Below are 26,231 nucleotides of genomic sequence, written 5' to 3' on the forward strand. Positions count from 1 at the left end.
AAAACATAGCAGCGATGAAGATAAATTTCAGCTAGGGTAAGTGCCTTGAAAAATAAATACAATAGGCTGGCACAGTGGCTCACACCTGCAATCCCATCAATTTGGGAGGCCGAGGCTGGCAGATCACCTGAGGTCAAGAGTTCAAGACCGGCCTGGCCAACGTGGTGAAATGCTCTCTACTTAAAAATACAAAAATTAGCCAGGCATGGTAGCAGGTACCTGTAGTCCCAGCTACTGGGGAGGCTGAGACAGGAGAATCGCTTGAATTCGGGAGGCGGAGGTTGTGCTGATTGTGCCACTGCATTCCAGCCTGGGTGACAAGGTGAGACTCCATCTCGGAAAAAAAAAAAAAAAAAAGAAACATACAATATTAAATCAAATAGAGTGATGGAGATAATGACAGGATGTGCGGGAGATTACTTGAAACAGGGTAATCAGGGAAGGCCTCTTGGAGGAGGTAACATTTGAGCTGAGACCTGAAGGCGGGAGTCATTTGAACGCAGGGGTGGGGGAGCGGCGGGCGGGGGGGGGGGCGGGGGAGGGGAAGAGGAAGTACAAAAGCTCTTAAAGCTTTTGAGAACAAGCTCAGGTTGTTTAGGGGCAGACAGAAGGGCCAGTGTGGCTGGAGCACAGGGAGGCAGAGGGAGTGGTGAGAAGGGAAATCAAAGAGTGCCCTTGAGGACTAGGGGAGGAATTTGGATTTCATTCTCAGTGCAGTGGAAAGCCATTAGGTTTTAACAGAAGTGTAGTACCAAAGATTTTTTGTTGTTGAGATGCAGTCTCGCTCTGTCATCCAGGCTGGAGTTCAGTGGCATGATCTTGGCTCACTGCAACCTCTGCCTCCCGGATTCAAGCCATTCTCCTGCCTCAGCCTCCCAGGTAGCTGGGATTACAGGTGCTCGCCACCATGCCCAGTGAATTTTTGTATTTTTAGTAGAGACGGGGTTTCACCATGTTGGCCAGGCTGGTCTTGAACTCCTGACCTCCAGTGATCTGCCTGCCTTGGCCTCCCAAAGTGCTGGGATTACAGGCATGGGCCACCACGCCTGTCCCCAAAGGTTTAATGTATACTATCATTTTTATTTATTTTGGGGTATTAGGGTGGGGGGTGATGACTACTACATACATGAATCTCTTGGGAGGGGACCAAGTGTCCGGGACTCTGATTGAGAGCAGGGGAATTCAAATCCTGGATCCAGGGAAGGGAACTGGATGATGGACGGGATGTCTGGGTATCTGATGGGGCCAGAGCTGGGTTTGGGATAGCTGTTGGTGATTTGGGCTTCCTAAGGGGGTGAGGGATGGACAGTTCAGTGCCTGGCTGGGTACCCCGAGACCTGGGATACCAGTATAGCACAGATTCCGGAGCCACACTGGTTGGACTAAAAATCCAAGCTGTTTTACTCAATGGCTGTGTGATTTTGGGTGGGTTACTAATAACTTCTCTATGCCCCAGTTTCTTCATCTGAAAAAAGAGATAACAGTAAACACATTATAGGGTAGGTCTCAGGGTAGTGCTTGGCCCACTGTAAGTACTGTATGTGCTCATCATATCAGGCATTAGGGGGAACCCTGATTCAGGATTTCTAGGAGCTGGGGAAGGGGCAAATTCTTGGGTCCATTGGGTCTCAAGGCTAAAGCTGGGAATCCAAAAGGAGGGTCCTTGGGGTAGGAAAATAAGTAGTCCCAAACTTAGGTGCCTAAGTGGGACAGAGACTGGGGGTCTGCATTCAGATCCCTAAGGAAGTTGCAAAGTCTGGGTCACTGAAGGAAAAATTAGGGGCTGGGGAGCCATGTGTTCTTCTTGGGCTGCAGGGAAAGGGGGCTCCACCTTCCTGGGAGCAGTAGGGGTAGCCAGGGGCTAGGAAGATGGAAACTTGGGCCGGAGAGGTGAAAAACACGAGTCTAGGACTCAGAATCAAGTTTCCTGAGTGGAATCGGCGCCAGGCTTGGGTACCCTGGGGATATTACGGGGATCCCCACGGTAGGGCTATGTAGAAGGGGAAGGGATCTGAGGCCCCTCCTGGGCCTCGGAGATTATGAGGTGAGCTGAGCTGAGCTGAGCGAAAGCGGGCCGCTTCCTCCCACAGGAAACCGCAGGCGTCGGGCACACCCAGCCTGCAGGGAGAGGCGCTCACTGCCCGCCCGCCAGCCGGGGAAGGCCCACGTGGGTAACAGCCGCCGCGGAGGGGGCGTGCCTTACGGAGCGAGTGGGTGTAACCAAGAGGGGGCGTGTCCGGAAAGCGGGGGCGGCACGAGGGCCTCAAAGCCCCGCCCACTTCCGTCTCTCACGCGCGGACGCGGTAGGCGGAGAACGACTTTTGGCGGCTTCCCGGGAAGCCGTTGATCGCGCTTGCGTACTGCTGAGGTTGTGGTGAGCGCTACTTCTCACAACTCGCGGCTTCGGCACCGCCTTCCTTCCTGTGAATCCTTAGATTAATCTAATGTAGTATTAGCTTAAGACAGGCATTTCTCGAGCTCCGTCTCGAAGGACCTCGGCCTGGCTTCAAGGACTTCTGTAAAGGTCCCCGCAGGCTCTTTCAGCTCCCGCCGCTTCCAGGCCCGCGGTACTCCTGAGACCTCAGCCTCGAGCTTCCCAAGACCATTCCGACCTCCCCCAGGCCGTCCAGGCCTGAGGGCCTACCGATTAGCCCGCCCTTCACCGCCCTCTCACCAGGCCCCGCGTAAGGCCTTCCAAACCCGGCCTTCGCAGCCCCGCCCCTTACGGGGACGCCCCTCCCCTCGCCAGCCCCGAGGCCCGGCCGTTTACAGGTGTCGTTGCCCCTGCCGTCGTCAGCCCGGAAGCCCCGCCCTTTACAGGTCCCCATGCCCCGCCCCTACCGGCTCTGAAGCCCCGCCCCCCCTCGGAGGTCCCACTTTCCTCACGGGTCTCAGCCCCGCCCATCAAAGCTCCGTACGCCCCGCCCCTCTCAGGCCTCACAGCCCCGCCCCTCGCGGGGCTCAGCAGCCCACCCCTCACGGGCCCTCCTGGCTCCGCCCCTCGCAGAACCTCCCGGCCCATTAGTTCATCCTTTTTTTTTTTTTGAGACAGAGTCTTCGTCGCCCAGGCCGAAGTGCAGTGGCGCGATCTCAGCTCATTGCAACCTCCACCTCCCGGGTTCAAGCTCTTCTCCTGCCTCAGCCTCCCGAGCAGCTGGGACTACAGGCACGCGCCACCACGCCCCGCTAATTTTTTGTACTTTTAGTAGAGACGGGATTTCACCATGTTAGCCAGGCTGGTCTCGTACTCCTGACCTCAGGTGATCCGCCCGCCTTGGCTTGCGAAAGTGCTGAGATTACAGGCGTGAGCCACCGCGCCCCACCTCGCCCATCAGTTCCGAGTCCGCGGGAACCCTGCAGGTCTAGCCTCGCAGGCTTCTCTGCTCCTCCTCCCCGTAGTTTCTCCCACGGCCTTGGTCCCTCCCCGGCTGCTGTCCTCAGGCCTCATTGGTCCCTTATCTCCCCAGTAACCAGACCACAACACTGAGCTTGGAGTACCAAGAACAGGGCGGGCCCGTCAGCAGGTAGGGCCCCCGACTCCCCCAAACCTGCCCAACCTCCCTACAGCAGGCCCGGTGTTCCCCCTCCCCTGCAACGCAATAGCCCAGCCTCGGATATCCTGAGAGCCCAGGAGACCTGTCCCCTTCCAACCTGGCGCCAGAGTCAGAGCCGAGATGCAAGACCCACAGTGTGAGAGGTGGGAGGACGGGAGAGGTGTGGGAGCGGCCTGAGATACAGGTCTCCTTCCAACCCTTCTTGGATGAATGAGGTCAGCGGGGTTCTAGGGTCACCCCCTTGCAATTCCCAGTCGCTTGCAGTTCATCGGCCACCCTCCTTTGGGCCCTCGCCCGCCTGCTGTCTGAAGGGTCTATATCCATCCCTACAGGAGGCCAGCCCTTTTTGGCCAGGATGCCTTTGGGACGCCCGGCAGGGAGTGCCCGCTCCGAGGAGGGAAGCGAGGCCTTTCTGGAGGGAATGGGTAATTCATTCATTCTTTGTTTCGTTCGCCCATTTCTTTTCCAGCCCTTAGCTTTCCCTAGATCCAAGTCCTATAGGGAGGGGGAGAGTGTCCGTCCAGGAGCACCTTGTGTTGGGAACAGATATGTGCCCTAAGGGAGGCAGGGTGGGCACCACCGTGGCTGGGCCAAGTGTGGGCAGTGGGGCAGGCTGGAGACTTCAGGCAGCAGGAGAAGTTTGAGTGGGGCCCAGCACTCCCTGTAGGAATTGCCAAAAAGAAAAGGAGGGAAGGGTGTTTCTGCAGCGATAACGGAATGTGGATAGAGCAGGCTTTCTCAAACCTGCGTGCTGTTGACTCTTGGGGTGGGATAATTCTTTGTTGTGGGGGCTGTCCTGTGTGTTGTAGAATGCCAAGCAGTGTCCATGGCCTCTGGATACTCTGGTACTCACTGGATACCAGTAGCACCTTCTCTTCCCCACAAGTTGTGACAATGACAGATGTCTCTAGGCTGGGTGTGCTGGCTCATGCCTGTAATCCCAGCACTTTGGGAGGCTGAGGAAGGAGGATCACTTGAGCCCAGGAGTTCGAGACCAGCCTGAGCAACACAGTGAGACATCATATCTACAAAAAAAATAAAATGAGCCAGGTGTGGCATACACCTGTAATTCCAGCTACTCGTGAGGCTGAGGTGGGAGGATCACTTGAGCCCAAGAGGTAGAAGCTGCAGTGAGCTGAGATTGTGCCAGTGCGCTCCAGCCCGGGGGACAGAGCGAGACCCTGTCTGGAAAAAATAAGTCTCTAGATATTGCCAAGTGTTTCTGGAAGGCACGATCACTCTCCGATTGAAAACTACTGGGCCTTTGGAGGTGGGGAGCGTGTGGGCAGGACTGGAGAGATGGGTAAGGTCAGGTCACTTGGGGCCTTTGATGCCAGGCTGAGGGGCTGAGACTTTGTCCTGTGGGTACTGAGGCCTGTGAGGGGTACGGGCAGTTGTGAGTGGGGTAGGGTCAGCTGTGGGTGTAGAGAGACCCTCTGGGACTGTGGGGGAAGGCTGAAAGTTGAGAGAAAGGCTGGGGTGATGGTCCAGGTAGAAGAGCATGAGGCTGAGCCCAGGGGATGGGCTGAGAGAGGGAGGAGGCAAGAGGATGTGGCTGAGGGCTGCTGATGGTGGGGCGGAAAAGGAGGGAGGGAGCAAGAGCTTTCCCAATTCTAGGTGGAGTGCCCAGGTCCCAGAGGACCCAGAGGCCTTCCAGAAGTGCCCTCTGGTGGGATGGGAGTGGCTTTTAGGGGAAAAAATCCTGAGTTCAGTTTTGGGTATGGAGGGATGAGGAAGCTCGAGGGATCCCAGAACTGAGGTGCAGTCCTAGAGGGGTGCTGGGGGCTGGGTCTGCAGTTCATTTGCAGTTTGTGAGGCCCCAGAGGGAGCAGAATTCCCAGGTCCTTGGCTGGAAGGAGCTGGTGGCCAGGATCCCCATTGAGTCCTTTGGCTGGCCCTGTTCTCAGTGGATTGGGAGCTGAGTCGACTGCAGCGACAGTGCAAGGTGATGGAGGGGGAGAGGCGGGCCTACAGCAAAGAAGTCCACCAGCGCATCAACAAGCAACTGTGAGCCGGGGGCCTGGGCCCTGAGCTGGGGAGGGAGGCAGGCTGGACTCCTGGGTCTGAGTGGGAAGCGCAGGAGCGGTGTGTCCCACCTTTAGTGATGCTGAGTTCTGCTCCCTTGCTGGCCCCTCTTCCACCTCCCTGCCTGGGTAGCGAGGAGATCCGGCGCTTGGAGGAGGTACGCGCCGATCTCCAGATGCAGATCAGTGCAGCCCAGAACCAGGTCAAGCGGCTTCGGGACAGCGAGCGGCTGGAGAACATGGACCGCCTGCTGAAGGGCCGGGTCCAGGTGCAGGCGGAGGTCGAGGAGCTACAGGAGCAGACCAGGGCCCTGGACAAACAGGTGGGTTCTGAGATGGGTTTCTGCAAATCCTGCTTACACGGGCAAATGTTGTAACCTCCCTGAGCCTTAGCTTCCTCATGTGAAATCAGGCTATGAGGCTGGGCATGGTGGCTCACGCCTGTAATCCCAGCATTTTGGGAGGCTGAGGCGGGCAGATCACTTGAGGTCAGGAGTTCAAGACCAACCTGACCAATGTGATGAAACCCCATTGCTACAAAAAATACAAAAATTAGCCAGGCATGGTGACATATATAATCCCAGCTACTCAGGAGGCTGATGCAGGAGAATCGTTTAAACCTGGGGAGGCAGAGGTTTCAGTGAGCCGAGACTGTGCCACTGCCCTCCAGCCTGGGTGACAGAGTGAGACTCCAAAAAAAAAAAAAAAAAAAAAAAAAATACGGAGTGATTGAAAGCATCCATCTGGTAGAGTTGTGCTCAGTGGAAATATAGGTGTTTCCTGCTTAGCACAGTCCCAGGCATTCAAAGAGCGGACTGTATGGTAAGCAGGAAAGATTCACATGCTAGAGTCACCGAAACCTATGTTAGGGTCCTGGGTCTGACATCGGAGTTCTGTGACCACGGGCAGGCAGGTTTTCACCTCTCTGGGCCCTAGTTTCTTCATCTGCAAGAGGACGGTGGCGACACCGCAGTCTAGACAGGTTGTGAATCCCGTCTGTTTCAGGACCTTGCTGTTTGACCTTGCAAACAATGTGATTTTTCTAGGCCAGTGATCTGTCAAGTTTTTATGAGCATGACTCATGAGGTGTAGCTCATATGTACCGATGTAAACACACACATATATAAGAATATATCTGAAACAGAAGTTTCAGCAAATAATATTTTTTTCTATGTGGGATTCATTCAGCTAAATGCTGGTCTACTCTTCATTTTAAAAACCCTGCTTGTCATTTGGGCTCAGTGGTACGTGTCTTGAGGCTGAGGGGGCAGGAGTGCTTGAGCCCAGGAGTTCGAATCTTCAAGGAGTTATGATTGCCCCACTGCACTCCAGCCTGGGCAACAGAGAGAGATCTATTTTCTTTCTTTCTTTCTTTTTTCTTTTTTTTTTGAGATGGAGTCTCACTCTGTCACCCAGGCTGGTCTCAAACTCCTGAGCTCAGGTGATCCACTCACCTCAGCGTCCCAAAGTGCTGGGATTACAGGCGTGAGCCACGTTCCCTGGCCTAGACCCCCTTTCTTAAAATCGCGCCACCGTACTCCGGTCCGGGTGACAGAGTGAGACTCTGTCTCGAGACAACAGCAATGAAAGGCAAAACACAGTGATATGGCCACAGGCAAGGAATCCACAAGTCAAGGAATCCCACCTGCAGAAACTGGCAAAGGCAAGGAATGAAAGGACGAATCCCAGACTTGAGAAAACATCTGCAAAGCATGTGTCTGATAGAGAACTTACATCCAGAATATATTAAGAACTCTTCCAAACTCCACTAAAAAGACGGATCTTACCAAGTGTGGGTGAGGATGTGGAGGAAGTAGCATTCTCATGGTGGGAATGTAGAGTGGCACACGCCTCTTGGCGCGCAGTTTGTTTTTTGAGATGAAGTCTCACCTATTGCCCAGGCTGGAGTGCAATGGCACCATCTCAACTCACTGCAACCTCTGCCTCTTCAGTTCAAGCGATTCTCCTGTCTCAGCCTCCAAGTAGCTGTGTACCACAACGCCCAGCTAATTTTTTTGTATTTTTAGTAGTGATGGGGTTTTCACCATATGATTCAGACATTCCCCTCTTAGGTGTTTACCCAAGAGAAAAGAAAGCACATGCCCGTACAATGAATCGTTCATGAATGTTCATGACAACTCAACTTTATTTGTAAAATCAAAACCTGAAACAACCCAAATGTCCATCATTGGGTTCTTTCAGTCTCTTGGCTGAATGGATGAGCAAACTCTCCTCTATGCATGCAATGAAATACGACTTGTGAGTAAAAGAAATGGACTATTGATACAATATGGGTGAATTGCAAAATAACTGTTCAGTGTGAAAGAAACTAGATATCCTTTTGATCCCCAAATGAGTCCATACTATACAATCCCATTAATAGAAAATGCAAACCAATCTGTAGTGACAAGAAACGGTTCAGGATTGCTGGGGGAATACTTGGCTGCAGGAAGAGAACAGGATGAGCTACTACAAAAGGGCACAAGGAAACTTTAGGGGTGATGGATATTTTCACTATTTTACGCCAAGCGTATCAAATTATACACTTTATTTAGAGACGGAGTCTCGCTCTGTTGCCCAGGCTGGAGTGCAGAGGTGCAGTCTTGGCTCACTACAGTCTCAACCTCCCGGGTTCAAGTGATTCTCCTGCCTCAGCCTCCCAAGAAGTTGGGACAACAGGTGCCCACGAACATGCTTGGCTAATTTTGTATTTTTAGTAGGGACGGGGTGTCACCCTGTTAGCAAGGCTGGTCTTGAACTCCTGACTTCAGGTGATCTGCCCACCTTGGCCTCCCAAAGTGCTGGGATTACAGGCATGAGCCACTATGTGTGGCCCAAAGTGTACACTTAATTGTCATCTATTCTTCAATAAGGCGATTATTGAGGCAGGAGGATTGCTTGAGTCTGGCCTGGGAGGTGGAGGCTATATTGAGCCATGATGGTGCCACTGTACTTGCCCTGGGTGACAGAATCAGAACCTGTCTCTTGAAAAAAGGAAAGAAAGAAAGAAATAATGCAGATATGCCCCTTGTACGCTTTGCTACATTTTCTCACAGTGTCAACATTTTGGGTGTTTCTTTTTCTTTTCTTTTTTGAGATGGAGTCTCACTCAGTTACCCAGGCTGGAGTGCAGTGGTGCAATCTCGGCTCACTGCAGCCTCTACCTCCTAGGCCAGACTCAAGTGATTCCCGTGCCTCAGCCACCCAAGTAGGTGGGATTACAGGCATGTGCCATGACGCCCAGCTAATTTTTCTATTTCTAGTAGAGATGGGATTTTGCCATGTTGGCCGGGCTGGTCTCAAACTCCTGACCTCAGGTGATCCACCCACCTCGGCCTCCCAAAATGCTGGGATTATAGGTGTGAGCCGCTGTGCCTGGCCAACATTTGGGTATTTGCCTTTTGTCACAGCAACTGCTGAAAATCCAGTCTAACAAAGATGTGACATCATGAAAAGGATGATAGCGTCCCCTCATGCTGAACTTCTGAACTACCTTGAGCTAGTAGTTGATGTGGTATCTGACCATCTGATCAATATCAAGGTCTTCCTCAAAAATTTAAAACATCCCAGTGGCCCGGCGTGGTGACTCATATCTGCAATCCCAGCACTTTGGGAGGCTGAGGTGGGTGGATCACGAGGTCAGGAGTTCAAGACCAGCCTGGCCAACATGGTGAAACCCTATCTCTAAAAAAGAACGAAAAAGTTCCCATGGTGAGTCTTAAGTTTGCTGCAGCCTTCTGCAGTATCTTGGTGCATGGATTAGTTTGTTAGGGCGCCAGTGACAAAGTTCCACAAATTGGGTGGCTTGTATAACAAAAATATGTTTTGTCACAGTTCTGAAGTCCAGAAGTCCAAGATCAAGGTGTAGGTTTGGTTCTTTCTGAGTGGTGTGGGGTGAATATATCTATTCTGTGCCTCTTTCTTTGCTTCTTTCGGTTTGCTGGCAGTCTTTGGTGCTCTTCACTTGGAGACATGTCACCCAATCTCTCAGCTCACTGCAGCCTCCGCCTCCCAGGTTCAAACAATTCTCCTGCCTCAGCCTCCCAAGTAGCTGGGACTACGGGCGCCTGCCACCATGCCCGGCTAATTTTCATATTTTTAGTAGAGACGGGGTTTCACCATATTGGCCAGGCTGGTCTCAAACTCCTGACCTCAGGTGATCCGCCTGCCTTGGTCTCCCAAAGTGCTGGGATTACAGACGTAAGCCACTGTGCCCAGCCAACATATGAATTTTTACGGGACATGATTCAACCCATAACAGAGCACGAATTGAAACACAGTGTTAAGCCATTCATTTATCTATTTAGTTCGCACGTTTTGTTGAACATCTTCTTTGTCTCAGACACAGAGAAAACACAACTCTCTGCCCTCATGGAAACTCCAGTTTGCTGGAAAAGACAGAGTGCACCCCAATAAGCAAGGATGAATGCAGAAATGAGAAGGACAGATTGGAAGTTGGTTTGAGGCATAAGCAGACCCAGGGATTCTACTGTCATCATTAGAATGTTTAATGTTCATTCTCAGCATCTCTCCAAGCTCTCCCCTTCACTTCTGCCCACTGGCCCCGTTCTCCCAGGATCCTCCCTGTGGTGGGCACTACGACAGCCAAAGTCCCGGCATCTCATCCTTCCATCTCACGTGCTCCCCCAAGACTGTCAGGAAAGGAGTCAGGGCTGGGCGCGGTGGCTCATGCCTGTAATCCCAGCACTTTGGGAAGCCGAGGTGGGCAGATCACCTGAGGTCAGGAGTTCAAGACCAGCCTGACCAACATGGGGAAACCCCATCTATACTAAAAATACAAAAACCAGCTAGGTGTAGTGGTACATGCCTGTAATCCCATCTGCTGGGGAGGTTGAGGCATAAGAATCACTTGAGCCTGGGAGGTGGAAGTTGCAGTGAGCTGAGGTCACACCACTTCACTCCAGCCTGGGTGACAGAGTGAGACTCTGTCTCAAAAGAAAAAAGGAAACACGTCAGGCTGGCTTCATGGGATCACAACCGTATCTCTAGGCCAAGCCCTGTGAGTCTCTAGAACCGGGTCATGTGGCTGAGAGGGTTATACGTTGTGGTTGGAAGGCCCACCAGAACCGCATGGAGGACTGGATACAGTCAGCCGAAGGGTACATGGGATTCTGGGGCGATAGGGACAGCTGATGTCTGCCATGCGTAATGACTCATTTTCCCTCGGCCATTCAATCTTTCTCACGTCCAGGCAACCATAAACGGGTACCACCCTCTTTATTCTAGATCCAGGAGTGGGAGACACGGATCTTTACCCACAGTAAGAATGTCAGGTCCTCAGGATTCATCCGAGATCAGAAGGTCAAGATCCGGCGAAGGATCAGGATTCTGGAAGACCAGTTGGACAGGGTGAGGGTCAACATTCTGGTCCCTCGGCCTGCCTGAATTGTGGGGTTAGGGGAAGAGCTGGGCATGGTTGTTGGGTTCCATAAATGGCAGACAGTGTGTGCACATGTGTGTCGGGTCGCAGGATTCTGGAGGGATGGAGGTTCCCAAGGAAAAGAGACTGATGGGTCCTTAGAGGGGAGTGGACATTGCTTTCAGCAACCTCAGAGAACCCATGTTTCTCAGGAAACAGGCCGGCCCCAGCTCTGATAAGTGCCTCTTCCCGGGCTGAACTTGGAGGAGGGAGACAGGGCTGGCCTCAGGCCCACTCTTCCAACTGCCTTTCTACTCCCAGGCCACCTGTCACTTTGACATCCAGCTGGTGCAGAACGCCACCCTGCGTGAGGAGCTGGATCTGCTGCGGATCGAGAGGAACCGCTATCTGAACATGGACCGCAAGCTCAAGAAGGTCAGCTACCCTGACATCCAGGGGAGGAGAGAGGGACCCCTGCTCGCGTCCTCCCCACAGCTGTTTCCCTACCTGCTCCAGCACTCAGGCCTCAAGTACAGAACTGACTAGAGCTGCAGGCTTGCTTTAGTCCAGAGGGCATGGAGGCCTACGAGGAAAGTAGCCTCATTTATAGCTGTAGAAAGCAGAGTGTCATCCTGAATATTATCACCCAGGGCAATCTACGAGCAAGCAAGACCATTTATTATAAATTCCATGGGTATCTGAACTAGCCCTGCCGCTCTTTTTTGACTTTTTTTTTTTTTTTGAGATGGAGTCTTGCTCTGTCCCCCAGGCTGGAGTGCAGTGATGTGATCTCAGCTCACTGTAGCCTCCACTTCCCAGGTTCAAGTGATTGTCCTGCTTGAGCCTCCTGAGTAGCTGGGACTATAGGCACCCACCACTGATCCCAGTGAATTTTTGTATTTTTAGTAGAGATGGGGTTTCACCCTGTTGGCCAGGCTGGTCTTGAACTCCTGACCTCGTGACCCACCTGCCTCGGCTCCCAGAGTACTGGGATTACAGGCATAAGCCACTGTCCTTGGCCCTTTCTTTTTTCTTTTGAGATGGAGTCTCGCTATGTCACCCAGGCTGGAGCGCAGTGGGGCGGTCTCGGCTCACTGCAGCTTCTGCCACCCAGTTCAAGTGATTCTCCTGCCTCAGCTCCCAAGTAGCTGGGACTACAGGCGCCTGCCATTATGCTTGGCTAATTAAAAACATTTTTTTTTTTTTTCAGTAGAGATGGGGTTTCACTATGTTGCCCAGGCTGGTCTTGAACTCCTGACCTCAGGCAATTCACCTGCCTTGGCTTCCCAAAGTGCTGGGATTAGAGGCATGAGCCACTGTGCCCAGCCTTGATTTTAATTTTGGAATAATTTCAAGTTACAGAAAAGGTGCAAGAATTGTGCAAAGAACTCCTATATATCCTTCGCCAAGTTTTATCATTTGCCACATTTACTCTCTCTTTCTCACCCCCCCTTACTATGCATGTGTGTAATTATCATTTTGGTGAAAATAATTTGTTATCCTGATTGCTGAACTGTTTGATGGTATGTTGCAGGCATTATGCTCCTAAATACTTTAGTGAGCATTTTCTAAGAATAATGCCATTTTCTTACATAAACACAGTGCTGCCTGGGTGTGGTGGCTCACGCCTGTAATCCCACCACTTTGAGAGGCCAAGGCGGATGAATCACCTGAGGTTGGGAGTTCAAGACCAGCCTGGCCAAGATGGTGAAACCCTGTCTTTACTAAAAATACAAAAAAAAAAAAAAAAAAAAAGCTGGGCGTGTTGGCACATGCCTGTAGTCCCAGCTACTCAGGAGGCCGAGGCAGAGAATTGCTTGAACCCGGGAGGCGGAGGTTGCAGTGAGCCGAGATCACATCATTACCCTCCAGCCTGGGGCGACAGAATGAGACTCTGTCTCAAAAAAAAAAAAAAAAAAGAACATACAGTGCTATTACCAGGTCAGGGACATTAACGTTGTTAGAATTCTAAACAGTCCATATTTCAAGTTTGCTGGTTGTCTCAACAGTGTCCTTTACAGCAAACTTGATTTTCCCACTCTAGGATCCAGTCTAGAACCCCACATTGCATTTGGTTGTTCTGGCTCTATTCATCTGGGTCAGTCCCTTGACCTTTTTTTCTCCATGATGTTGACATTTTGGAAGCATCCAGGCCAGTCGTGTTATACAATGCTGGCTTATCTGTGTTTTTTTTAGACAGAGTCTCACCCTGTTGCCCAGGCTGGAGTGCAATGGTTCGATCTTGGCTCACTGCAACCTCCGCTTCCTGGGTTTAAACAATTCTCTTGACTCAGCCTCCTGAGTAGCTGGGATTACAGGTGCCCACCACAATGCCCAGCTATTTTTTTTTTTTTTTTTGCATTTTTAGTAGAGACGGGGTTTCACCATGTTGGCCAGGCTGGTCTCGGACTCCTGACCTCATGATCTACTCACCTTAGCCTCCCAATATCTGATCTTGATTCATGATTAGATTTGGTGTCTTCACTTTGTGTGGAATGTCACAGCAGTGAGAGTGTGTCCTTTGTATGCATTATCTCAGCACCTGAGGTCGGTTTGTCCCATGACTGGTGTTGCCAGGGAGGGCCTGAAGGCTGGGGACTGGGCTGCCAGTCCCGCAAAATGAGTGGGGACTTGCAGCATCTCCTCTAGGCCCGACCATGGCTGCCAGTGGACCAATCGATAAGCACCCTTTCTCTGGAGAGAGCTAGGAAGCACACATGTTTTAAAATTCTATTTATTTTTTGTAGAGATGGGGTCTTACTATATTGTCCAGGCTCCTCTCAAATTTTTGGGCTCAAGCGATTCCCCCACCTTGACCTCACAAAGTGTTGGGATTACAGGCATGAGCCACTGCATCTGGCCGACATATTTTATAATAGTAGGTTCAGGTTGATACCTCTGATTCCATTCCAACACCAGCAGCGTTTTCCTGAGCATTCTTCATTTCCTCTTTCTAGCTCTCTTCTCCCACAGTGGGAACCCCAGCTCCCAACCACATCGATATACTTACTTATATGCTCGATCATATGATACATACACACAAGAATTTAAGAATTGCTGCAGCTATACCACTGCCTCCCACACCTGATGAATAGGGTTCAGGATTTCTCTGCAGTTCGTTTTGTCCTCTGAGAATATGAGTATTTATATATCTTTTTCCTTTTTCTTTTTCTTTTTTTTTTTTTGAGATGGAAACTCTCTTTGTCACTCAGGCTGGAGTGCCCTGGCCATGATCTTGGCTTACTGCCAAGCCTCCACCTCCTGGGTTCAAGCGATTCTCCTGCCTCAGCCTCCCTAGTAGCTGTGATTACAGGTGTGCACCACCATGCCCAGCTAAATTTGGTTGTTTTAGTAGAGACCGAGTTTCACCATGTTGCCCAGGCTGGTCTTAAACTCCTTACCTTGGGTATGCCATCTGCCTCAGCCTCCCAAAGTGCTAGAATTACAGGCATGAGCGCCCAGTCTATCTTTTCAAATTATTCTATTCAGAAGTTACTTGGATTAATTCCTTTATTTGGTCTTCTGTATAATGATGATGATTATTGTTATTTTTTGAGATGGAGTTTTGCTCTTGTTGCCCAGGCTGGAGTGCAATGCCGTAATCTCGGCTCACTGCAACCTCTACATCTCGGGTTCAAGTGATTCTCCTGCCTCAGCCTCCCGAGTACCTGGGATTACAGGCATGCACCACCATGCCCAACTAATTTTGTTATTTTCAGTAGAAATGGGGTTTCTCCGTGTTGGTCAGACTGGTCTCAAACCCCTGACCTCAGGTGATCCACCCGCCTTGGGCTCCCAAAGTGCTGGGATTACAGGCATGAGCCACCACTCCTGACCTATTATTATTCTTTTTTTTCTTTTTTCTTCAGATAGAGTCTTGCTCTGTTGCCCAGGCTGGAGTGCAATGGTGTGATCTCAGCTCATTGCAACCTCTTCCTCCCGGGTTCAAGTGATTCTTCTTCCTCAGCCTCCCAAGTAGCTGGGATTACTGGTGCCTGCCACCATGCCCTGCTAATTTTTGTATTTTTAGTAGAGACAGGTGTTCACCATGTTGGTCAGTCTGGTCTGGAACTCCTGACCTCGTGATCCACCCACCTCGGCCTCCCAAAGTACTGGGATTACAGGCATGAGCCACTGTGCCTGGCCCTTATTATTCTTCTTAAATATGTTTAAGTTCACTTGCTCCCATTTGCATTCAGTTTTAGTTTTCACTCATTGCTTTATTGATTTAATTTCCTTTATGAATATATAAAACATTAACAAGGTTCTCAAACCAAAACTACTCCAAAAGGTCTCCTAGAGAAACGCCATTTCCTCTCCATCTCCTCCAACTAATTTCCACCCAGCCCCCAGTTACTAAATATTTTTTTAGTTTTTGGTTATCTACAGAAAGAACCTTTTGATCCAGCTTATCAGTTTGACTTCATACCTCTTTAAAATCTCTTTCATGGGCAGTTGCTGATGAGGAGGGTCCATATTTGGAAACCTCAACAGCTTCACTCCTTATTGGAGAAAGCATGGGGGCCGAAAGGAAAGACTCTGAGAATGAGGTTGTAAGAAGTGGCACTGACTTTTTTCCCTCCTCCCCCAACAGAAGATTCACCACCTGCAGCACATGGTCAGCACTCTTATCCTCTCCTCCACCTCTGCCTATGCCGTCAGGTAGGGACTGCGGGCATTCTGGGCTGGTGGGACCCAGACGACTCAGGACGCACCTTTCCATAAGGCAGTGGTGGGAAGGTTCAGGGCTTAAGAAATAAACGTCAGAACCTACTTTTCCCCCCATTACATGCTCCTGTTCTCTCTCTCCCCCATCAGTTCCCCAGCTCCACAGGCAAGGTCCTGTTCTCTTTCTTGGGCATGTAAATCAACCTCTACTGACCACATCTAGCACGTAAGAATGCATCTAGTGGCCGTGCTCTGTGGCTTATGCCTGTAATCCCAGCACTTTGGGAGGCCAGGGCGGGTGGATTGCTTGAGCTCAGGAGTTTGAGAGCAGCCTGGCCAACATGGTGAAAACCCCATCCCTACCAAAAATACAAAAACTTAGCTGAGCATGGTGGCGGGTGTCTGTGGTCCCAGCTACTTGGGAGGCTGAGGTGGGAGGATGGCCTGAGTCCCGGGGGCAGAGGTTGCAGTGAGCTGAGATTTCGCCACTGCACTCCAGCCTGGGCGGCAGAGTGAGACTCCGTCTCAAAAGAAAAGTGCATCTAGCATGTAAGAATGCAGAGAGAATTAAGATGTGCACATATAGGGCAGCAGGGGTCCTGGAGCCTGCAAGCATCTGGCGAATTTGTTATTTGTCAGTATAGGTTGCAAGGGACAGATATTTTTTCGGGCCACCTTCAGATAGAGACATGCTGTAAGGAGCTGAGGGGCTGAAGCTGCTTTAGGTGTTGGCTTCTCTCTGCCTCTCTGAGGCTCTCTCCCATCCCTGCCTCTTTCTCAGCTTCGCCCTCTTCTCCTTTTGCTCCAAATGATTTTTCCCTTCCACTGAGTTCTTCTCTGGCTTTTGTTGCCTCATGGTCCCTGACAGACATCAGTGATGGCCCAAGTCTGCCTTAGGGTCTCTGTGATTTCTCTCTCTCTGTTAAAATAAACATGGCAAAATTCACAATTTTAAAGTGTACAGTTTAGCAGCATTTAGTACATTCAGACGGTTGTGCAGCCCCATCACTTCTATCTAGATCTAAAATATTTCCATCACTCCCAAAGGAAACTGTACCTGCCACTGGAAGTGCAGGAATCCTCAGTGCTTAGTCTTACTTGGGAGAAAGAATTCTGCCAAGTGACTGATTTAGCCAACAAAGAGACTGTACTGAAGGCAAATAGGGAGCAGAGAGTTTACATAGACAGAGGCAGTGCACGCTGAAGGATGAGGAGAGCAGGCTGTTGAAAGAAAGTGAGCCGGCAGCACTCCGAGAGTTTTGTGTTGGCTTTTTTTTTTTCTTTTTTTGAGATGGAGTCTCGCACTGTCCCCCAGGTTGGAGTGCAGTGGCATGGTCTCACCTCACTACAACTTCCATCTCCCAGGTTCAAGCAATTCTTGTGTCTCAGTCTCCTGAGTAGCTGGTACTGCAGGTATGCACTACCACCGCTTGACTAATTTTTGTATTTTTAGTAGAGACCAGGTTTCACCATTTTGGCCAGGCTGGTCTCGAACTCCTGACCTTCTGTGATCCACCCTCCTTGGCTTCCCAAAGTGTTAGAATTACAGGCGTGAGCCACCATGCCTAGCCAGTGTTGGCTTCTTAATGTGATGTTGGACTCCTTTTTGAAGTTCTTGCTTCTGTCTTTTTTTTTGAGATGGAGTTTCACTCTTGTTGCCCAGGCTGGAGTGCAATGTCATGATCTTGGCTCACTGCGACCTCTGCCTCCTGGGTTCAAGTGATTCTCCTGCCTCAGGCTCCCAAGTAGCAGGGATTACAGGCATGAGCCACCATATCCGGGTAATTTTTGTAATTTTAGTAGAGACAGGGTTTCTCCATGTTGGTCAGGCTGGTCTTGAACTCCTAACCTCAGGTGATCTGCCTACCTCAGCCTCCCAAAGTGCTGTGATTACAGGCATGAGCCACTGTACTCGACATTTTTTTTTTTTTTGAGACAGAGTTTTGTTATTATAACCCAGGCTGGAGTGCAGTGGCGCAATTTCAGCTCACTGCAACCTTTGCCTCTTGGGTTCAAGCGATTCTCTCTCAGCCTCCCGAGTAGCTGGGATCACAGACATGCACCACCAGGTCTGGCTAATTTTTGTATTTTTAGTAGAGACAGGGTTTCACCACATTGACCGGGCTGGTTTTGAACTCCGGACCTCAGGTGATTCTCCTGACTTGGCCTCCCAAAGTGCTGGGATTACAGGCTGAGCCATCATGCCCAGCCAGGTCTCTGCTTTTGTGACCACAGGATAACTGCAACCTGATTCAGCCCCATTCCTGTGACCATAGGCTAGACCTGCCCATCCAGGACACCAGCTGACGCCGCCCCATTCCCCACAACCTCAGGCTGACCCCACCCATCCCCAGGACCCCAGGCCGACCCCCATCCAGCCTCTAGCCATCCTGACCCCGGCTGATCCCCCCAGGGAGGAGGCGAAGGCCAAGATGGGCTTGCTGCGGGAGCGCGCAGAGAAGGAAGAGGCCCAGAGCGCGACGGAGGCGCAGGTCCTGCAGCGGCAGATCTCGCACCTGGAGCAGCTGCACTGCTTCCTCAAGCTCAAGCACAACGACCGGCAGCTGGATCCCAACGTCCTGTGGAAGCGTGAAAAGCGGGGTGAGGCTGGGGTTGCTGCCTCCTTGTCTCGAGGGCCTGGCTGCCCCAGGAGGCACTGTGCTTTGTTTGCCCAGGCCCAGGAGGTCACTGCACTGGAGGCCACCCAGGAGGCTGACCTGCTGCTTTCTCTTCCCCCAGCTCGGGAGGTGGCTAAGGGCCTCCGGAAGACCTCCCAGGAGACGCTGGTGCTTCGCTATGAGGATGCCCTGAATAAACTGTCCCAGCTGACGGGGGAGAGCAACCCTGACCTGCTGGTACAGAAGTATCTGGAGAGTGAGTTGGGGCCCTGGGTGGAGGAAGGAGGCCAGGGGCCCAGGCACCCCCTGAGTCTAGTGCAGGCGGCCTTGGCTCTGGCCCTCGATACAAGGTATCAAGTCCCAGGCCTGATACCTTGTTCCCCGGCACAGGACTCTTCCATCTGCGTGTGCTTGGTGTACCCCCATCCCTCTCCCACCCCTGGCTCCCATCTGATCCCCTTTTTCTGTGTTTCTGTCCCTGCATCTCTCTGCCCACCTGTTTCTTTGGGATTTGCTGTGTGTCTGTCTCTCCTCTCCTCTGCCCCTCTTCACTCCTGGGTCCGGTCTCACTCTCCACATCCTTCCCTCAACCCGTCCCTCTCTGTTTCTCTCCTCCCGCCTGCATCTCCCCATCTCCCTTGATGTTTGCGGGTCTCTGGCTTTCCCTCTCTGCCTTGTGGTGTGTTTTTGGGGCCCCTGTGCCGTATCTTTCCATGCCTCTGTGTCTGTGACTCCTCTCTGTTCATTTCTCTGCCATGGTCTCTGTGTGGCCTTCCTCAACCTCACTTTCTCTGGCCTTCTGTGTGCCTCTGTCTCTGCATCTTTGTCTCCCTCTCTCTGGGCCCCATCTTGCCCAACTCTCCCAGTTGAGGAGCGAAACTTTGCTGAGTTTAACTTCATCAATGAGCAGAACTTGGAGCTGGAGCATGTGCAGGAAGAGATCAAGGAGGTGAGTGAGGCCTGCCCTCCCCATCACCTCCTCTACTTCCTGCCCCTCCCCTCCCTCAGCCCCTCTCCTGCCTCCTCTTCCCAGTTCTGCACCCCCAACTTCTGAGGCTGCCATCCGGCCCAGTGTTCAGCCCTGTCCCCACAGATGCAGGAGGCTTTGGGGAACGCACGTGCCAGCGAGGATGACCGGAATTTGCTGCAGGAGCAGCAGCAGAAGGAGTTGCAGCAACGTGTGGACAAGGTGCGCTCAGAGGCCGAGCACCTTGAGGCCTGCTTCCAGGATGTGCGGGAAAAGCTGGAGAAGCTCAAGGCTGGTGAGCACCCATGGGCTGTCGCTCCCAGGCCTGGTTTCTCCACTTGGAAGGACACCATCATCCCATGGAGGGCCCAGTCCTGGACTGGCAGCTTGGAGGCATTGCATGGACAACCTGGTCCACTTGCTTATCATTTGTCCCGTATCTGTTCATCCATCCATTGTCCATCCATCCATCCCTCCATCTGACCCATATCCATCCATCCATCCAGGATCTGTCCCTTCAACTGACCCATATCCATCCATACATCTATACGTCATCCATCCATCCATCCACCCAGGGTCTGTTCCTCCAGCTGTGCCATGTCCATCAATCCATCAGGATCTATCTCTTCATCTGTTCCATGTGCATCCATCCATCCAGGGTCTATTTGTTGATCTGTCTCATCTATCCCTCCAGCTGCTCCACATCCATCTGTTCATCCATCTATCTGCAATGACATTTGACTTTTGCTGGGCACTTACTATGCCTTATTCTACTTGTTTCACAAAATACTAAAAAATAGATGCTATCCCTCCAACTGCCCCTATCCATCACCCACCTACCCATCCATCCATCTAACCATGGATCATTCATGTACATCTGTCTGTCTATACATGCCTAGTAGTAGAACTGCTGGGTCACAGGGTAGGTATATGTTGATACTTATTAGAAAATGCCAAACAGTTTTCCACACTGGTTGCAAGACTTTATGCCCTTGCCATGTGAACACCTGAGAGTCCCGGATGCTCCACACCCTCTCCACCACTTTCTACTGTAAGCCATTTTTTTTAAATTTTTTATTTTTTGAGCCATTTTAATATTAGCCATCTAATGTGTGTGCAGTACTATCTCTGTTAATTTAATTGGCATTTCCCTGGTGACTAATAATATTGAGCATCATATTGGCCATTTAGATATCTTTTGTGAAGTTCCTTTTCAATGTGTACCTGTTTTTTCAAAAATTGGGTTTATCTTGTTATAACTGACAGGAGTTCTTTGTATATTCTAGATACTAGACTTTTGATAAATATTTTCTCTCTCTCTCTCTCTCTCTCTCTCTCTCTCTTTTTTCAGATGGAGTCTTGCTCTGTAGCCCAGGTTGGAGTACAGTGATGCGATTTCAGTTCACTGTAACCTCTGCCTCCCCGGTTCAGGCAATTCTCTGCCTCAGCCTCCCAAGTAGCTGGGATTACAGGCTTGTACCATCATGCCTCGCTAATTTTTGTATTTTCAGTAAAGATGGGGTTTCACCATTTTGGCCAGGCTGGTCTTGAACTCCTGACCTTGTGATCTACCTGCCTCGGCCTCCCAAAGTGTGGGATTATAGGCATAAGCCACCATGGCCGACCTGTAAATATTTTCTCTTGTACTATAGCTTGCCTTTTCAGTTTTTTGGTGGTGAACTGAAGTTTCTTAGTTTTGAGGCAATCTGATTCATAAAATTTTCTTTTTGTAGTCAGTGACTTTGTGGCCTGCCTAAGAAATTTTTGCCTGTCCTGGGGTTACAAAGGCATTGTCCTGTGTTTTCTCCTAGAGGTTTCATTGTTTGAGCTCCGACACTGAAGTCTGTGACTTATGTCAAATTAATTTGTATGGATGGTATGAGGTAGGGATTTAGAGTTTCCTTTAAAAAAAACTTCTTTTTAAATGGATGAGAGGTCTCTGTGTTTCCCAGGCTGGCATCGAACACGTAGTCTTGTCTCCTCAAGCGCCTGGACAACTGTCCTGAGCCACCACGGCCCCCCCACCTTTTGCTCTTGTTGCCCAGGCTGGAGTGCAGTGGTGTGATCCCAACTCACTGCAACCTCTGCCTCCTGGATTCAAGCAATTCTCATGCCTCAGCCTCCCAAATAGCTAGGATTACAGGAGCCTGCCACCATGCCTGGCTAATTTTTATATTTTTAGTAGAGATGGGGTTTCAGCATGCTGGCTAGGCTGGTCTCGAACCCCTGACCTCAGGTGATCTGCCCGCCTTGGCCTCCCAAAGTGCTGGGATTACAGGTGTGAGCCACCGCACCTGGCCTTAAAAATTTTTTTTTTTAATTTAGTTTTTTTTTGTTTTTGTTTTTTTATGACGATGGGGTTTCACCATGTTGATCAGGCTGGTCTTGAACTCCTGACCTCAGGTGATCTGCCCGCCTTGGCCTCCAAAGTGCTTGGATTACAGGCGTGAGCCACCATGCCCGGCCAATTTAGTTATCTTTTGAGAGAAGTTTCATTCTTTTGCCCAGGCTGGAGTGCAGTGGTGCGATCTCAGCTCACCGCAACCTCCGCCTCCTGGGTTCAGGCAATTCTCCTGCCTCAGCCTCCTGAGTAGCTGGGATTACAGGCACGCACCACCATTCCCAGCTAATTTTTGTATTTTTAGTAGAGACGGGGTTTCACCACGTTGACCAGGCTGGTCTTAAACTCCTGACCTCAAGTGATCCACCCGCTTTGGCCTCCTAAATTGCTGGGATTACAGGCATAAGCCACTGTATTTTTTTTTTCTTTCTTTTTTTTTCTAGGCTGATGAGTTGGATCCTCCTGAAAAATGTTTTTTTTTTTTTTTTTTTTTTTTTTTTTTTTTTTTTAGAGGTGGGATCTTACTATGTTGTCCAGGCTAGTCTTGAACTCTTGGACTCAGGCCATCCTCCTGTCTTGGACTCCCAAAGTGCTGGGATTACAGGCCACCACGTCTGGCCGTTTTTTTTTTTTTTTTTTTAAATCCTTTCTGTGAGTATCAGTTGCATCCACCTGTGTGTCTTCCCATCCTTTTTTTTTTTTCTATTATTATTATTTTTTTAAAAAATTTGAGTACCGTGGAGTGACCTTCACTCACTGCAGCCTCCCTCTCCTGGGTTCAAGCAATTCTCCTGCCTCAGCCTCCTGAGTAGCTGGGATTACAGGCACGCACCACCATGCCCAGCTAATTTTTATATTTTTAGTGGAGACAGGGTTTTGCCATGTTGGCCAGGCTGGTTTCAAACCCCTGACTTTAGGTGATCCATTCGCCTCGGCTTCCCAGAGTGCTGCGATTACAGGTGTGAGCCACCGCGCCCAGCCCCATCTTTCTTATTTTTGGGGATGTAGCCATGAAGAGCACTGAGGAGTCAGGCTGTCCTGATTTTTTTTAAATTTATTTTTATTTTTAATGTTGTTTTGAGATGGACTCTCACTCTGTTTCCCAGGCTGGAGTACAGTGGTGTGATCTTGGGTTACTGCAACGTCTGTCACCCGGGTTCAAGTGATTCTCCTGCCTCAGCCTCCACAGTAGCTGGGACTACAGGCGTGTGCTACCTCTCCCGGCTAGTTTTTTTGTATTTTTAGTAGAGATGGGATTTCATCATGGTGGCCAGATTGGTCTCAAACTCCTGACCTCAAATGATCTGCCTGTCTTGGCCTCCCAAAGTGCTAGGATTACAGGTGTGAGCCACTGGGCCCAGTCTGTCCTGGGTTTGAATCTCATCTCCACCAACTGTGAACCTTGGTGTGCGGCTTCCTCCTTCTGAGCCCCTCTGGGAATGGGTATGGCAGTGCCTACTTTGCAGCGTTGCCATGGGAATTAGAAGGAATGACGGATGGAGAGAGGTGGGGTGTGGTGGGGAGTGAGCCGGACAGCCAGCTTGGGGCACAGTCGGAGTCCACAGGTGGGCAGGTCCTCCTTCCCTCTGTCGTGATGGCTGTGCTGAGCCCCGTGCTAGGTGATGTGGGCACAGTGGGGAGAGGCCCTGGAAGGGACTGACATGGACACTGGGTACTCATCACTCAGGCTAGGATGAAGGACACCCAGGCGAGAGGAGGACTGGGGGTGAGAGGAGGCCCAAACTCAGTCTTCGGTGCAAGACCATCATTTGTGGGGCCCAGTGCAGAATGAGGGGCCCCTTGTTAAAACATTGTCAAGACTTTCAAGATAGGAACCGCTCACCACTGCCTGGGTCTCACACTCACGAAGCCGGCTCTGTGGGGGTGACTGGGAAGGCTTCCTGGAGGCAGTGACACTTGAGGCTGACTTTGAAGGACTAGCCAGGGAGAGAGGGAGGCACAGTCGTGCCCTTCCCCTGCCTGGTTGGCTGAGCTCGGGTGAATCTCTTTTGGTCTCTGAGCCTTGACCAAAGTCTCTGTAGAATGAGGCAGTGGGGACCTGCGTAGGGAGAGAGCTGGCATCCGGCCAGCGCTGCCAGATCCCTGACAGCGGGCATTCCGTGACGCAGGTATCCAGCTCCTCTTCACCAAGGCCTGCTGTGATGGCAGCGTGATCGACGACCTCCTTGGGACCAAGACCAGCATGCGAGACCGAGACCTCGGCCTCTTCCTGAGCCTCATCGAGAAGCGGCTGGTGGAGCTCCTCACAGTGCAGGCCTTCCTGGGTGCCCAGGTCGGGGGCACAGGGAGCCAGGGTGGGGGCTGCAGGGAGCGGGGCAGGAGGCAGGAGGCAGGCCTCGGGGTGGGCCCCAGCTGACCGCAGGCTCCACACTCTCCAGAACTTCACCTCCTTGGCCAACGCTGCCCTTCTGGTGTTGGGCCAGAACCTAGAGGACTTTCCGAAGAAGATGGCTCCACTGCGGCCCCCGGACAATCTGTGAGGCACAGGGCAGGAGGGACGCAGAGGGGAGGGGCTTCTGTCGGAGCAGAGGGAGCACACAGGGTAGAGCGTTTTGGGGGGCTTTTGGGAACCGGCTGGTGGATGAGGCCCTGGGGGGTTAGAAGATGAAGTGTGGCCGGGCACGGTGGCTCACGCCTGTAATCCCAGCACTTTGGGAGGTGGAGGCGGGCGGATCACCAGGTCGGGAGTTTGAGACCAGCCTGGCCAACATGGCGAAACCTCGTTTCCCTACTAAAAATACAAAAATGAGCCAGGTGTGGTGGTGTGGGCCTGTAATCCCAGCTACTCAGGAGGCAGAGGCAGGAGAATCGCTTGAAGCTGGGGAGGTTGCAGTGAAGCAAGATCATGCCACTGCACTCCAGCCTGGGCAACAGAGTGAGACTCCATCTCAAAAAAAAAAAAAGATGGGGCCGGGCGCGGTGGCTCAAGCCTGTAATCCCAGCACTTTGGGAGGCCGAGGCAGGTGGATCACAAGGTCGAGAGATCGAGACCAACCTGGTCAACATGGTGAAACCCCGTCTCTACTAAAAATACAAAAAAAAAATTAGCTGGGCATGGTAGCATGTGCCTATAATCCCAGCTACTCAGGAGGCTGAGGCAGGAGAATTGCCTGAACCCAGGAGGCGGAGGTTGCGGTGAGCCGAGATCGCGCCATTGCACTCCAGCCTGGGTAACAAGAGCGAAACTCCGTCTCAAAAAAAAAAAAAGATGAAGTGTGTGCTTCAAAGGAGCCAGAGGAGTAGGGCTTGGCGCCTGTGTGGGAAAACGGGGCCCTGGGTACCCCAGAAGGGGAGGGCACTCGGGGCTGGTGGGAGAATGGCTGAGGCTCCCTGAGATTATCAGGAATGGCCACTGGCCTCGAGGACTGAGAGTCTAGTCTTTTCCGGTTTTCCTTCCCCTCCCCAGAGAAGACCCCCCGGGTTTTGAGGCCAGAGATGACTACCCCATGAGCAGGGAGGAGCTGCTGTGCCAGGTGGAGAAGCTGGTGAGAGTGGGGCCCACGGGGGTGAGGCCAGGCCTCAGTGCGCATCTGGGGGCCCAGCTCACCTTCCCTGCAGGTGGAGCTCCAGGAGCAGGCAGAGGCACAGCGCCAGAAGGACCTGGCTGACGCCGCTGCGAAGCTGGATGGCACCCTGGGCGTGGACCTGGCCAGCACCCAGAGGAATGGCTCCAGCACCGCCCTGGTGCCCTCCTTGCAGCCCCGTGCCATCCCTGGGTCCATCTTGAGCCACGGGACTAGCAAAGACCGCAGCCCTCATGGCCGTGTCACTTTTGGCCCCCTCAGCCCCACTGCGGGGCATTTGCCCAGCCGCGCCACCCACGGTGACCCAAGCACTGGCCACATGACCTTGGGCTCCACCAGTGCCTCGAGTGGGGGCCATGTGACCCTCAGACCTGTCAGTGCCAGCAGCTACCTGGGCTCCACGGGATACGTGGGGTCCAGCAGAGGCGGAGAAAGCGCGGAGAGGGGTGTGGAGAGCAGAGGCACTGCGTCCGACTCCAGCGGAGGCCTCGGGTCCAGCAGAGGCCGTGCCTCCAGCCCCGGCCCCGGCTCCTCCACCAGCAAAGACTCCCGGGGCTAACACGAGGGGCACGCGGTCCCCACCCTGTCCTGGCTGTCTGCGGGGTCTCTTGTGTCTCTGCTTCCCTGTTTGCCTTGTGGGTCTCCGTCTTCTCCCAGTCCCAGGCCTGTCTTTTTGCCCCCCACCTGTTTCCATCCGCCCTTCCTCACTGCCACGTCTGTCTCCCCGTCCTTCTCTCTGCTCCTGAGCCTGCTTTTCCTTTTGCCTCCCGACCTCCTGTTCTCTTGGCTTCCTGGTCAGTCTCTTGTCTTGTCTCCATAACTGTCCCTTCCCTGTCTGCTGAGCCCTGACTCCCTGTGGGTCCCCCACCTCCCGCTTCTGGCTCGCTCTCCTGTCCATCTCCCAGGCTATCCATGCATCCTGCGTCCCTGTCTCTGTAGCTCCTCGCTCCCCAAGAGCCCTCCAGTGCTGACAGGCAGGGAAAGAGTCAGCGCCAAGACGCCAGGTTCAGCATGGCAAAATGGGAGTGTGGGAAATAAAAGCATCTGTGTGGAGAGCAGGCGTCAGGCATGGCTGCTTCCTCCACGTCAGGCCTGGGGGTACATCTGTGACCCTGTCCCGATTCTCTGCCATTC

The 26,231-nt window shown here is 52.0% G+C and overlaps 1 protein-coding gene across 2 annotated transcripts; it reads left to right on the plus strand.

Moving 5' to 3' along the window:
* The first annotated feature begins 2,284 nt into the window (after positions 1 to 2,284).
* Positions 2,285 to 26,231, plus strand: ODAD1 (outer dynein arm docking complex subunit 1). Of its 2 annotated transcripts, XM_010351018.3 has the most exons (16): positions 2,285 to 2,374; positions 3,468 to 3,524; positions 3,887 to 3,979; positions 5,462 to 5,561; positions 5,712 to 5,901; positions 10,826 to 10,948; positions 11,280 to 11,393; positions 15,553 to 15,620; positions 18,040 to 18,227; positions 18,366 to 18,500; positions 19,111 to 19,193; positions 19,338 to 19,506; positions 23,682 to 23,845; positions 23,952 to 24,049; positions 24,980 to 25,058; positions 25,132 to 26,231. In XM_010351018.3, the coding sequence occupies exons 3-16, from the start codon at positions 3,910 to 3,912 to the stop codon at positions 25,654 to 25,656; spliced, it is 2,106 nt and encodes a 701-aa protein (XP_010349320.1). In that variant the 5' UTR covers positions 2,285 to 2,374; positions 3,468 to 3,524; positions 3,887 to 3,909; the 3' UTR covers positions 25,657 to 26,231. The 2 variants fall into 2 exon arrangements, with proteins under 2 accessions (XP_010349320.1, XP_010349322.1); XM_010351020.3 differs by lacking the exon at positions 3,468 to 3,524.

This window comes from Saimiri boliviensis, chromosome 14 (assembly GCF_048565385.1).
Source record: "Saimiri boliviensis isolate mSaiBol1 chromosome 14, mSaiBol1.pri, whole genome shotgun sequence".
In the NCBI taxonomy this organism is placed as follows: domain Eukaryota; kingdom Metazoa; phylum Chordata; class Mammalia; order Primates; family Cebidae; genus Saimiri; species Saimiri boliviensis.

Bases quoted from the DNA above. Each gene is read 5' to 3' on its own strand.
- ODAD1 (XM_010351018.3), top strand. From the start codon at position 3,910: ATGCCTTTGGGACGCCCGGCAGGGAGTGCCCGCTCCGAGGAGGGAAGC. The intron at 3,980-5,461 runs GTAATTCATTCA...CCCTGTTCTCAG, and splicing joins GGCCTTTCTGGAGGGAATGG to TGGATTGGGAGCTGAGTCGA. The intron at 18,501-19,110 runs GTGAGTTGGGGC...CAACTCTCCCAG, and splicing joins GGTACAGAAGTATCTGGAGA to TTGAGGAGCGAAACTTTGCT.